At 46.2% G+C, this 14,471-nt stretch overlaps 1 protein-coding gene across 4 annotated transcripts in view; it reads left to right on the plus strand.

The window, feature by feature from the left end:
* The first annotated feature begins 9,813 nt into the window (after positions 1-9,813).
* Positions 9,814-14,471, plus strand: part of LOC130117028 (PI-PLC X domain-containing protein 1-like) — a 46,355-nt gene continuing 41,697 nt past the window's right edge. For 2 of the 4 annotated variants that reach the window (XM_056285182.1, XM_056285174.1), the window contains exon 1: positions 11,777-11,878. Coding sequence is in view for 1 of the 4 variants with exons in the window: in XM_056285167.1 (XP_056141142.1) it covers positions 11,776-11,878 (103 nt within the window). In the remaining 3 variants the exon portion in view is untranslated. Of the gene's footprint in view, positions 9,827-11,725; positions 11,879-14,471 lie in introns of those variants that run through there. The other 2 variants (XM_056285167.1, XM_056285188.1) reach the window with 2 other exon arrangements.

A 14,471-nucleotide genomic window follows, 5' to 3' on the forward strand; every position in this document is an offset into this window, starting at 1 on the left:
AGGTTTGACTCTCATCGTCCACTGGAGCACAAACTAGGAGTCATCAGGACGCTGGACCACCGAGCTGACAACGTCCCCACCGACACAGCGGCCGGGGAAGGGGAGAAATCCCACGTTAAACAGGCCCTGGTTAAGTGTGGTTACCCTAACTGCAAGTTTGTCTAAGCCTGCTCTGGACATTTCCCCTGCTGAGTGAAAACCATGCTTAATTAAGCGGAATATTGTGTACAAAGAAGTAGGAAATACATTTTTCCAACTGAAAATAATTCATAGATGGCACTGGACACCACAAAAATTGCACAGGAGGAATCTCATACCAGATGACTGCTGGTGGAAATGTAAGAGAGCTGGGGCCTCTATTTCACATAGACTTTGGTTATGCCCAGTACTAAAGGACTGGTTGAATAACATTCAACAAGTTTTATTCGAAGCTGTTAAGAGGCAATCCCAACCACCATAAAGTTGTTTATGTTGGGCTTAACAACAGAACTCAAGGACTCCGGCCTCCCCTCCTTTGAAAAGGGGTGGATTATCCTGGCCACGACAACTGCCAAACGTATACTGTTGAGACACTGGAAAAAAGAATACCACCTCCCTATGAAGAATGGGCTATAAATATGGCTCAGCTGGCTAGCTATGACAGGGTCTCATACTCTCTTTTGGGCAAGATGGACCAATGTGAGCTTACCTGGGGCCCATTTGTGGCTTGGTCAACAAAGACATAGAGGTGGAATTGTGTATTGAATGCTGTTATATGGTATTGTTGCTGAATTTTGAGGGGTAATTTTATTTATTTATTATTATGATACAAATGTCCTTTAACTTCATGCCATAATACAACATAATAAGCGGGCGGGTCCATTCCTTGGGCCTATGGTTAGAATAAGGCCGAAGTCTATTTGATGGATAGTGCCTTTCTTGGGATGTGAGATGTTCCAAGTAGTGCAATCTTCTGTACTTCTTGTATTCTGATGTTACCCGGGATCCGTTGGGTGTATTTCTCCATCCTTTTTTTTGCAAGTCTCAGGGCTCCTGTCACTACTGGTATTGTTGTGGTTTTTACAAGTCCCAGGGCTCCTGTCACTACTGGTATTGTTGTGGTTTTTAAAAGTACCAGGGCTCCTGTCACTACTGGTATTGTTGTGGTTTTTACAAGTCTCAGGGCTGCTATCACCACTGGTCTTGTTGTGGTTTTTACAAGTCCCAGGGCTCCTATCACTACTGGTACTGTTGTGGTTTTTACAAGTCGCAGGGCTCCTACCACCACTGGTATTGTTGTGGTTTTCATTCCCCACATTCGTTCAGTCTGGATTTCAAGGTCTTTATATTTGGACAGTTTTTCAGTTACTTTTACTGAGGTGCTCCTTTCAAGCGGGATGGACATGTCGATGATTAGGCAGCTTTTTCTTTTTTGTTCTTGATGATGATGTCTGGTCTGTTGGCCTTTATCTCGTGATCTGTCTGTACTGGCATGTCCCATAAGATTGTGATGTAGTCTTTTTCTGTTACTGTTTGGGGCTCGTACGCGTACCATTTTCCTTCTGTGTTTGTAAAAAAGGCTCCGACATTTATAGGTGCCCGTCCCTTTAAGACTGCCTGCCCCTTTAAGACTCTGGCCAGATTCTCCTGCTGTGAGTGACGCAGCCTAGGTTTAGTTTTAGTTTTGCTAGATGCCTTGCCTAGCACACATTGAGACTGTGTTCGTGTTATAAGTAAACAGTACATGTAGTTTTCCCCTGCAATTCTCGTATACGTGTATAGTGAATTTGTCCTCGTTTGTCCTTTGTTGCGACCCAGCTTGTCTTTGAGTCACTGACGAAAAAACTCGATATAATTTATGCTGGATTTCAATACAGTTCACACAAACGAAGTCCAAGTCTCCCCTTCATTCCTGTGTTCTGACCAACACACCATCCTGTTTACTCTCTACCTAAGACAAACTAGCCATTCCAAATTATCCCACTAACAAATTGGTCCTTCGAGCCGGATGAGAGTATTCAGGATGGAGTCAGACGAAGAGAGATATCTTGATGTGAGGCCTAAATGACAGATACATCCACCTGCCAGACTGCAAGACTATGAGGTGGACTACGTGGGATATCGCCAGAGAGACCTGCCAGAATGGAGCCTGCCACCTCCAACCCTAGAGATGAGAGTGTCACCACCATGGGAGGGCCCAGTCCAGATGACCCCGTGCCTGATATCCCAGACTCACCCAGAGAGCTACCATGGGAATGCTGCTCAATACGAGATTCCTCAGCTAGCACCAAGTCGCACCCAATGGAGAGATCGGTATAGTGATGCCTGACCTGCACACACACTCTCATATCAGCAGAATCAGTACACCTCCCATTCCCATTCGGAAATGAGAGCTATACAAGAGGCGAATGCTAGGCTGCACCAAACACAACAGGCCTTCCAGGCAGGTCTGAAGGAACTTCATGAGGCACGAGCTGAGCTGAAAGAGCTAATTGAGGTCGCCCGCTCACTGAAAGCAGACACAAGTTGGGTACCCAGCCTAGCCTCAAACTACAGCACCTACGAACCTCCACAAGCCAAAGCTGAAGCCTGGGGCCATCATGTTAAAGCGGAACCGGAGGAGGAGGAAGACTGGCCACCACCCCCACCATGGCCTGAGCTTGATGAGGATCTGCATGGAGGTTTGAGCAAACTTAAACTGCATAAACAAGAGTTCAACAGCAGACAACTCTACCACACTCCTTACAATCCACACCTGCCTTCCAAGCCTCCATCCCCCATAGAAAAGCATCCTCAGCCTTCAGCCCCTGCACCCAAGAGGATCCTGTCCTACCCCCCTCCACAACCCTCTCAGCCGCTGTCACGCCCTGCTCCAGCACCTGCAGGCTTCATGCATCCGACAAGCAACATGTAAAGACTGACGTTTGCCTTGGGAAACGGACAGTGACAGTCCTGCATGGCACTGGAGAGCCTTCAGAGACTGCCTCCCGGCCACAGAAGGAGAGTTAGGAGAACAGGGACGGCAAAGGTAAAGTCTATTGCGCCTACTGCGAGAGCACTGAGCTACCTCAGTCAGTGCAGGGATGTCGCCGAACTAAAGACCAGCTCAAAGAGTGGATCCAGGTTAACAAACGGTGCTGGCGTTGCGCGCGAAAACATCAAGCAGCCCAGTGCACGTTGAAGAAGCCCTGCAATATCTGCCAGGGAAACACCTCCGTGCTCTTCACGAGATAAATACAAAGGCGGCGAAGAGCAGCAAAGAAACAGCAGCTAATGAAGTGAGCTGCTGTACCAACTCTATTCCTAACTCCCTTTACCTGGACGGACCTGGAGCTGAAAATCGTGCCTTGTTAAAGGTTGTCCCAGTGCTCGTACACTATGGAGAGCGCACCCTGGACACCTTTGCAATCCTCGACGACGGGTCCGAGAGGACCATGCTACTCTCAGCCGCAGCTAAGTCCCTTGGCATGAAAGGCTTCCCCGAAGATCTCCCTCTGCGCACAGTCCGACAGGACATTGAAGTACTCCATGGACACTCTGTGTCCTTCCGGGTCTCCACAGCTGCAAACCTCCAGTGTAGTTATAAGATAGATGGTGCCTTCACTGCCAGACGACTCAGATTAGCCCAGCATACCTACCCTGTTGACCGCCTGCAAAGGAAGTTCACCCACCTACGTGGCCTTCCCATACCTGCCCTGAAAGAATCCAAGCCATTACTCCTGATAGGCTCTGATCATCCCCATCTGATAACCCCTGTGGAGCCTGTGAGGCTCGGCCCACCTGGAGGCCCAGCAGCAGTCCACACCAGGCTTGGGTGGACCCTTCAGGGCCCCGTCCCACCCATGGGACGGCCAGCCCTTTTTACGCAGTGCCTGTTCACCTCATCTCCGCCACCAACTGATGAGCTATACCAACACGTCGAAAGGCTTTGACAAGTCAACACCCTACCCTACCGGCACGAGAGAGAGGTGACCCGGTCAAAGCAGGATCAGCAAGCGGTGGCAATGCTTGAAGCCAAGACAGTCCGTATAAGCGTAGTTGGAACCCTCAGGTATGCCACACCACTGCTGCGCCACGCCAACATGCCGCCATTGCATGCACCGAAGGAGTCGGTCATGCCCCTGCTGCATAGCACCGAGAGACGGCTCATGAAGGACCCTGAGAAAGCGGATGCCTACAAGGCAGAAATGCAGAAGCTCATCGAAGCAGGAGCCGTGCGAGAAATCAATCAGGATACGGCTGACACAGAAGGTTGGTACATCCCCCACCATCTTGTCAGCCATAACGGAAAGAATTGCCTTGTCTTCAACTGCTCACACCAATACCTCGGACAGACCCTCAACCAGCACCTGCTAGCGGGCCCTACCCTCGGCGCCCCCCTACTGGGAGTCTTGGTTAGATTCCGCGAGCACGCTGTTGCAGTTAGTGGAGACATAAAAGGAATGCTTCATCAGGTGCGCCTCCTCCCTGATGATCGCCCCCTGCTCAGGTTCTTATGGAGAGACTTGCGAGTTGATGAGCCTCCGAGAACATTCGAGTGGCAGGTGTTGCCGTTCGGCACGACGTGCAGCCCCTGCTGTGCCACCTACGCCCTGCAGCGCCACGTTGTCGACCACAGCCAGCCTGAGGATGAGCGGAGATTCTCTGTGGAGAATTGCTTCTATGTCGACAACTGCCTACAGAGTGTGCATACACCAGGAGAAGCCAAGCTGCTGGTGGACCGGCTCAGAGAACTCCTGGCCTCTGCAAGCTTCGATCTGCGTCAATGGGCCTGCAATGATACAAGCGTCCTGAGCCACCTACCTCAAGAAGCCAGATCAGGAAGCCTGGACCTGTGGCTGGCACAAGATAAGTCCAACCCCCTGGAATCATCACTCGGCCTCAGCTGGAACTGGGAAACAGACTCTCTGGGCTACAAACACAGGCCTGTGGTCTACGATGCCCCAACTCTGAGGAGTATCTACAGAGTCCTAGCTTCGCAATATGATCCCCTGGGGTACCTCCTACCCTTCACCACTCGAGCGAAGCTCATCATCCGACAACTATGGAGCAAACAATATGGTTGGGATGACTCTAACCTGCCCTCAGAACTCCTGCAAGCCTGGTCCAGCTGGGAAGCTGAGCTCGAGTCCCTACCTCTCCTTACCTTTCCGCGTGCCTACACACCTGCAGACGTCAACCTAGAGGGCGCCACCCGCGAAGTGCACATCTTCGCCGACGCCTCGGAGCAAGCCTATGGAGCAGTAGCCTACATGAGGACTGAGGACAAGGAAGGCCGGACACACCTGTCCTTCATGCTTAACCGCTCGTGAGTAGCTCCTAGACGTCTGTTATCCATCCCACGCCTGGAGCTCTGTGCAGCTCTTGTGGCAGCGCAGCTAGCTCACATCCTAGAGAAGGAACTTACCCTGACAGTAGCTCGCACCGTGTTGTGGTCAGACTCCACTACCGTACTAACCTGGCTGCACTCCCAGTCGTGCCGCTACAAGGTTTTTGTGGGAGCCAGAGTAGCAGAGATCCAGGAGCTGACGGGGGACTGCACCTGGCGCTATGTAGACTCTGCGAACAATCCTGCGGACGACCTGACTAGGGGAAGACCCTGGAAGTCCTCAAGGAGCCAAACAGATGGTCACAAGGCCCTCCCTTCCTCCTTCAGAGTCCAGACACCTGGCCTGAGGGCCTCATCTCTGAACCACCCGAGGACAGTGCAGAGCTCAAGAAAACCGCCTTCTGTGGGGTGACGGTTATCTCTCCACTATCCGACAGCCTGGATGACAATGAGTACAACACCTGGCAGGAGCTCCTGGATGGTACTGCTCAAGAACTGCAGGGACAGAACCCCTCCAGTTCTCCACCCACTGCTGAAGAATATCGTCGAGCGGAGGTGACCATCTTTCAGCGAGCCCAACAACAGTCTTTTCCTGAGGACTACAAAGTCCTTACCGCTGGGAAACCTGTCTCATCTGGCAGTCGCCTATTTACCTTAGCTCCTGAAATAGACGAGGCCACGGATCTTATAAGAGTAGGTGGTCGACTCCGATGCCTAGAAGGCCTTGAGGATGCGACTTTACACCCTGCGGTTCTGGACGCCTCACACCCAGTCACTCGCCTGCTCATCCAGAAGTACGACGGCGATCTCCACCACCCTGGGCTAGAGAGGGTCTTTGCAGAACTGTGGAGGTCTTTCTGGATACTTCGCGGCCGAGAGGCCATTCGCAGACATCAGCATGCATGTCCTGACTGTCAGCGCTGGAGAGCTAAGCCTTCCATCCCCAAAATGGCTGACTTTCCCGCTGCCCGTCTCCGACTCCACAAAGCAGCCTTCCACTCCACTGGTGTGGATTGTTTTGGCCCTATGTTAGTGAAGGTGGGCAGACGCAACTAGAAACGGTGGGGGATTATATTCAAGTGCTTAACAACTCGAGCTGTGCACTTGGATCTCCTCCGAAACCTGGATGCCGATGCCTACCTCATGGCCCTGAGGCGTTTCACCGCCAGAAGAGGAACCCCTGCGGAGATGTGGTCAGACCAAGGGACCAACTTTAAAGGCGGGGATCGGGAACTTAGAGAGGCCTTTGCAAGCATGGCGCCAACCTTGCAGAAACAGCTTGCTCGCCAGCAGATTAAGTTCTGCTTTAACCCCCCAGCAGCACCACACTTCGGCGGAGTGTGGGAAAGAGAAGTCCGTTCAGTCAAATCTGCGCTCTACACCTGTGTGGGGGCCCAACCCCTGCACGAAGATGTCCTTCTCACGGTGCTGCTGGAAGTTGAGGCAATCCTCAATTCCAAACCGCTGGGTTATGTGTCTGCAGACATCACGGATGTGGACCCCGTGACTCAAAACAGTCTGCTCCTGGGGCGGCCTGATGGATCACTTCCCCAAGGGGTCTACCCTGAGATGGAGATCTTGAGCGGCAGACGCTGGCGGCATTCGCAGATCCTAGCTGACCAATTCTGGTCACGATTCATCAGACCCGACAGAAATGGCACCGTTCTCCTCCCAATCTGCTGGAGAAAGCCGTTGTCATGCTGGTGGACCCCCAGCTGCCTCGGGCCCGGGGGCCCATTGGACATGTAGTCAAGGTTCACCGCAGCGACGATGGGTGTATCAGATCAGCTGATGTAAACATCAAGGGACATGTGTACACCCGGCCGGTAGCTCGGCTGGTGGCACTACTGGATCTCCCGTCTGGGGAGGATGAACCTTCGCAGAGCGCAGTCCCCCCTGAACTTGACTGATGAGCCTTTAGTTGGAAGCAAATGTGCCCTGCACATTTGGGGGCGGCTGTAAAAAAGGCTCCGACATTTATAGGTGCCCGTCCCTTTAAGACTGCCTGCCCCTTTAAGACTCTGGCCAGATTCTCCTGCTGTGAGTGACGCAGCCTAGGTTTAGTTTTAGTTTTGCTAGATGCCTTGCCTAGCACACATTTAGACTGTGTTCGTGTTATAAGTACACAGTACATGTAGTTTTCCCCTGCAATTCTCGTATACGTGTATAGTGAATTTGTCCTCGTTTGTCCTTTGTTGCGACCCAGCTTGTCTTTGAGTCACTGACGAAAAAACTCGATATAATTTATGCTGGATTTCAATACAGTTCACACAAACGAAGTCCAAGTCTCCTCTTCATTCCTGTGTTCTTACTGACACACCATCCTGTTTACTCTCTACCTAAGACAAACTAGCCATTCCAAATTATCCCACTAACAGTGTTGGTGTTGAATTCTTTGCAGGCGTTGTTGTGTCTTTGTAGGTATTTAGTTTTGGCCAGCTCAGGACACCCTGCCACCATATGGTCAATGGTTTCCTGGAATTGACCACATATCCTGCACACTGGGTCTGTGCCATCTTGGAGGATTCTGCTCCGGTAGTAATTGGTCTTGATGGCCTGGTCTTGGGCAGCGATGATAAAGCCTTCTGTTTGGATTTCAGCCCAGCTGTTTTGAGCCATTGGTTGGTCATATGTTGGTCTACATCTTTCTCACCTACTCTTTTTGGGTATTGCCCATGCATTTGTTTCCCTTCCCATTTTTGTTTCATTTGTTCGTGGGCATGACACTGCTTTTTGTTTGACTTTTTGGGCATGGATGGTTGGAGCTTCGTTTTCAGGTTGCGGTGTTTCAGGGAGGTTGAGATCTCTTCTGAACATTGTGGCTTGGTTAGCTACGGAGTACTTTTTGTTTTGTTTTTCATGCTCTCAAGCAATCATGAGAAGGGGGTCATTTTTGGTGTTAAGGTAAGTATCTAGGCCTATCGTTGTTGTTTTGTAGGCAGTTTCCAGTTGGGTTAGACCCCTGCCACCCTCGTTTCTGGGGAGGTACAATCTAGCCACATCTGATATTGGATGGTGCATCCTCTCTAAGGTGAGTATTTTTATAGTTTTTCTATCTAGTTTCCTGATCTCTTCTCATTTCCAGTCGACGATGTTGAAGCTGTAAGTTAGGACTGGTGTAGCCAGGGTGTTGATGGCTTCCATTCGGTTGGATGCATTAAGTTCGGATTTTGTTACCATTCGTATTCATCTGTAGTACTCCTTTCTGTTCTTTTCTTTCATTTTGGCAAGTAGTATCCCATCCCCTTCTGTCTTTATTATTATTATTATTATTATTATTTTCTGTCCTGTCTTTCTCTTTGAAAAACGTTAATAAAATTGTTCATTGCAAATAAAAAAAGTTGATGGAGTAATCAATGTTGCACCAATTGGAGTACTTTGAATCGCAGAGCATGGCTTCAGTGAATATTCCAGCAAAAAAAGGCAGGACAATGCATGACTACACAACGTCCAAAGTGTAGGTATTCAAAATTGTCAAATAATTATACAAGGTTTGTAATTCCAATTAATATTTCATCTCTTCTTCTTCTTCTTTTGGCTTGGTCCCTGTTTCGCAGGGGTCGCCACAGAGGATTTGATAGTCTCCACCAGTACCCTGTGAGGAGACAGCGGTGATGGTGGCTCTTGTTAACCCAGGCGTCAACTGATCTGTTATAGTCTTGTCAATCTGCATAATGATTTGGAAAAGTTCCACGTCAGTTGTCCTTCCTGACACAACACTAACTATGGATGGCGCACAGGTAAAGGTCTGGATGGCATCCCAGTGTTCATGGACTTCCACCCGTACCTGTCGCTAATCTTTCACCTATTGGTAGCTCTGACGTTCTGCCTACTACTGCTCACTTCCACAAGATGCTTAAATGTGAGTTCATAAACATCAGATCACCGTCTACCAACGCCTTACTGATAGGTGATGTGATTCATGGACAGTTTCGATATGACTGGGTTATGTGAAACATGGCTGAAACCAGATGTTTTCCTTCCCTTAAATGAAGCTTCCCCACCCGACTATGCTTATGCCCATGTAGCTCGGGCAAATAAACAAGGCGGGGGTGTTGCCTTAACATATAATGCTATTTTCAATCTGACTTCTGGACTTGAATCTAAATTCCAGTCTTTTGAGGCTCTTGTTCTGGGTCCATCTCCCACAGCCATGAACAGACTGGGCTCAGTCCAGATTATGGTCCTCTATCGGCCTCCTGGCTGTTACTCTCTGTTTCTTGAAGAATTTGTCTCAGGTGTTGTTACTGGTTCTGATGAGAGTCCAATGCGTGCTCGTTTCAATATTCACCTGAATAAGACTGCTGGTCCTCTAAGCAAACCCTTCTTGTGTGTGTGTGTGTGCGCGTTTGTGCGGGTATGCCTATGTGTGTGATGATGATGTGTGTGCGCGCGCGCGCGCGTGTTAGGGGCGGGTAGATTGTCGACACGTGGTTGGGTGTTTTCGTGGGCGGCTGTAGAAGGAAAGGAAGCGGCGACACGGAAGCTGTGTCGTACTTCACGGGAGGACGAGCCGAGGTACAGAACCCACACGTCTGGTCTTTACTGACTTCTATTTTACACGTCTGTTCTTTACTGACTTCTATTTTACACGTCTGTTCTTTACTGACTTATATTTTACACGTCTGATTTTACTGACTTCTATTTTACACGTCTGTTCTTTCTGTCTTTCTATTTTACACGTCTGTTCTTTACTGACTTCTATTTTACACGTCTGTTCTTTCTATCTTTCTATTTTACACGTCTGTTCTTTACTGACTTCTATTTTACACGTCTGTTCTTTCTATCTTTCTATTTTACACGTCTGTTCTTTCTGTCTTTCTGTTTTACACGTCTGGTCTTTACTGACTTCTATTTTACACGTCTGTTCTTTCTATCTTTCTATTTTACACGTCCGTTCTTTACTGACTTATATTTTACACGTCTGATTTTACTGACTTCTATTTTACACGTCTGTTCTTTCTATCTTTCTATTTTACACGTCTGTTCTTTACTGACTTCTATTTTACACGTCTGTTCTTTCTATCTTTCTGTTTTACACGTCTGTTCTTTACTGACTTATATTTTACACGTCTGTTCTTTACTGACTTATATTTTACACGTCTGTTCTTCCTATCTTTCTATTTTACACGTCTGTTCTTTCTATCTTTCTATTTTACACGTCTGTTCTTTCTGTCTTTCTGTTTTACACGTCTGGTCTTTACTGACTTCTATTTTACACGTCTGTTCTTTCTATCTTTCTATTTTACACGTCTGTTCTTTACTGACTTCTATTTTACACGTCTGATTTTACTGACTTCTATTTTACACGTCTGTTCTTTCTATCTTTCTATTTTACACGTCTGTTCTTTACTGACTTCTATTTTACACGTCTGTTCTTTCTATCTTTCTGTTTTACACGTCTGTTCTTTACTGACTTATATTTTACACGTCTGTTCTTCCTATCTTTCTATTTTACACGTCTGTTCTTTCTATCTTTCTATTTTACACGTCTGTTCTTTATTGACTTATATTTTACACGTCTGTTCTTTATTGACTTATATTTTACACGTCTGTTCTTTACTGACTTCTATTTTACACGTCTGTTCTTTCTATCTTTCTGTTTTACACGTCTGTTCTTTCTATCTTTCTATTTTACACGTCTGTTCTTTATTGACTTATATTTTACATGTCTGTTCTTTATTGACTTATATTTTACACGTCTGTTCTTTCTATTTTACACGTCTGTTCTTTATTGACTTCTATTTTACACGTCTGTTCTTTCTATCTTTCTATTTTACACGTCTGTTCTTTACTGACTTATATTTTACACGTCTGTTCTTTACTGACTTATATTTTACACGTCTGTTCTTTATTGACTTATATTTTACACGTCTGTTCTTTATTGACTTATATTTTACACGTCTGTTCTTTACTGACTTATATTTTACACGTCTGTTCTTTACTGACTTATATTTTACACGTCTGTTCTTTACTGACTTATATTTTACACGTCTGTTCTTTACTGACTTATATTTTACACGTCTGTTCTTTACTGACTTATATTTTACACGTCTGTTCTTTACTGACTTATATTTTACACGTCTGTTCTTTATTGACTTATATTTTACACGTCTGATCTTTCTATTTTACACGTCTGTTCTTTACTGACTTATATTTTACACGTCTGTTCTTTATTGACTTATATTTTACACGTCTGATCTTTCTGTCTATTTTACACGTCCGTTCTTTACTGACTTATATTTTAGACGTCTGTTCTTTCTATCTTTCTATTTTACACGTCTGTTCTTTCTATCTTTCTGTTTTACACGTCTGTTCTTTCTATCTTTCTATTTTACACGTCTGTTCTTTATTGACTTATATTTTACACGTCTGTTCTTTCTGTCTTTCTACTTTACACGTCTGTTCTTCCCCCAGTTACACAGCATCCGGGGATCTACCAGTCTGGCACGCGAAGAGGGCGAGACATGGCCGGAGGAGGCTGGGCATGTGACGGAAGAAACGCCGACTGGATGTCTCGTCTTCCGGCTGAGGCGCGGGACGTCCCGCTGTGGGACTTGGCTATCCCCGGTGGGTTATCAGTGAACTGCCCTCATAGCACCTGCCCTAAACACACTTCAATACATACGGTTTCCCCAGAATCACGGTGGTGTCGTAGCAGTTAAGGTGGCTGCTATACTTGACGTCCAGTGGGGCTGCCTGGCTTCAGCGCAGCCGCTGCACACATTCACACGTTTCATGTGGCCGAACACATTATAGGGTAGATGTTCACACTCAGTACACAGCTTCAAGACAACACGAGTGTTTATTGAAATACAAGCGTGCTTTCTCGACTGTAAAACATCGTATCTCTCTCACTTAATAAATATCAATAAACATAACCCCAGATTTCTCTTTGACACTGTATCTAAACTTCCTAAAAAGCAGTTGTCTATTAACTGCACACCATTCACATGAATTTCTAGACTTTTTCTGCAATAAGGTTGAGGAGATCTTAAACAAAATTAGTTCTTCAACTCCATCTACTCCGGCAGATCCTGTCTTACTAAATCATATCTACACAATGAGTCACTGTCAGTTCCAGTTATTACAGCTTTTGAGACTATCTCACTTGATACTTTGACTAAGTTCGTGTCAGCTTCTAAACCAACTGCTTGCCTACTTGATCCCTTACCAGCAAAACGTTTTAAAGACCTCTGGCCTTTTCTTGGACCTACAATGCTAGAGATCGTTAATTTATCACTTACTACTGGCACTGTTCCCAGCAGTTTTAAGACAGCTGTGGTTAAACCTCTACTTAAAAATCCGCACCTTGATCCAGGGTCTCTTAATAACTATCGGCCAGTCTCTAATCTTCCATTCTTCTCTAAAGTACTTGAGAGAGTTGTGTATCAACAACTTTCGACCCATATAAAAGAAAACTATCTATATGAACCTTTTCAGTCGGCTTTCAGGCCCTGTCACTCCACTGAAACTGCTCTGACCAGAGTGGTAAATGATCTTCTACTGGCTATCGACTCTGATTCCACTTCTGTGCTTCTACTACTGGACCTCAGTGCAGCCTTTGACACCATTGATGAATGTATAATTTTAGATAGATTAAATTGTAATTTTGGTGTCTCTGGCTTAGCTCTCTCTTGGCTTAAGTCCTACTTATCTGGAAGAACACATTGTGTCTGCTATAATAATATTATATAAAAATGTTCTGACATTAAATATGGTGTACCTCAGGGCTCAGTACTTGGCCCTCTACTTTTCTCTCTTTACATTACACCTCTTGGCCAAATTATACGCAGTTATGGAATACGTTTCCATTGCTATGCTGATGATACTCAGTTGTATGTGCCTATAAGGGCTGATGATCATACTCAAATCACTAATTTAGAGGCGTGCTTGGCTACTGTGAAAAACTGGATGTCACTTAACTTTCTGCTTTTAAATTCAGATAAAACCGAGATGCTGGTCATTGGCCCTGCTAGACACAGACACCAATTTGATCAAGTAACGATAACGATCGACAACTCTGTGGTTTCACAAAGTGTGGCAGCCAAAAATCTTGGTGTTACATTTGATCCTGGCCTTTCCTTTGATAAGCACATTAAAGAAATCACCAAGACTGACTTTTTTCACTTACGTAACATAGCTAAAATTCGGTCTTTTCTCTCCATGGCTGACGCAGAGACTCTAATACATGCATTTGTTTCATCCAGACTTGATTACTGTAATGTTCTGTTCTCAGGTCTGCCACATTCTAGTACTAAAAGTCTTCAGATGGTTCAGAAGGCTGCTGCTAGAATCCTAACTAAAACTAGGAAATTTGACCATATTACACCAATTCTTGCCTCCCTTCATTGGCTTCCTATCCATGTTAGATCAGAATACAAGGTGCTTCTGCTGACTTATAAAATCCTAAATCGGCTTGCCCCATCCTACCTGTCTGATCTCCTTAAACCTTACATGCCATCTCGAGCACTTCGTTCTCAAAATACAGGGCTCCTGTGTGTCCCCAAAGTTAAAAAGAAGTCAGCTGGTGGCAGGGCCTTTTCCTATCGGGCTCCATTGTTGTGGAATAACCTGCCTGCTGCCATCAGACAATCGGAGCCTGTTGAGTCTTTAAATCCAAACTTAAAACTCATCTTTTTGCCTTAGCTTACAATTAGTTGCCTTTAAGTTGAGTGCTTTACAACCTGTACTGGATGGTGGGTTGGTTTTCTGTCTCAATGAATTTACCAACCACTGTTCTGCCGACGAGATTATCGAGTATAGATTACAGAGTATAGATTATGAAGAATTGATGACTTAATTGATTATGGCTAATGACTATTGCAAACTGTTCTCTTCTTTAACATGTCTTTTCTCTCTCTGAATGATGTCTTCTCCTTTCTCTTTTTCTGTGTGTGAATGGTGTCATGTGAGTCTCTCTTGCATGCATGTGCAGTCGGTTCTCCTCCCAGGTCTCCGTGTTGATGTTGGCCATCATTTGGATGCTGCCTGCCCTTCCTCTCCTCACATAAGTTTTTCTTTTATTACATGATGATGCTGGTCGCGTGGCTTGGGTCCTGGACTGCTCCGTTGGCACGTGGACACTGCTTGGCATCCTGTGAATCATGTTCTTCATAAATGTGATGTCCATTATAATTCTGTTATCCTCTTTCAATGTTGT

Source organism: Lampris incognitus, chromosome 1, assembly GCF_029633865.1.
Source record: "Lampris incognitus isolate fLamInc1 chromosome 1, fLamInc1.hap2, whole genome shotgun sequence".
NCBI lineage: Eukaryota > Metazoa > Chordata > Actinopteri > Lampriformes > Lampridae > Lampris > Lampris incognitus.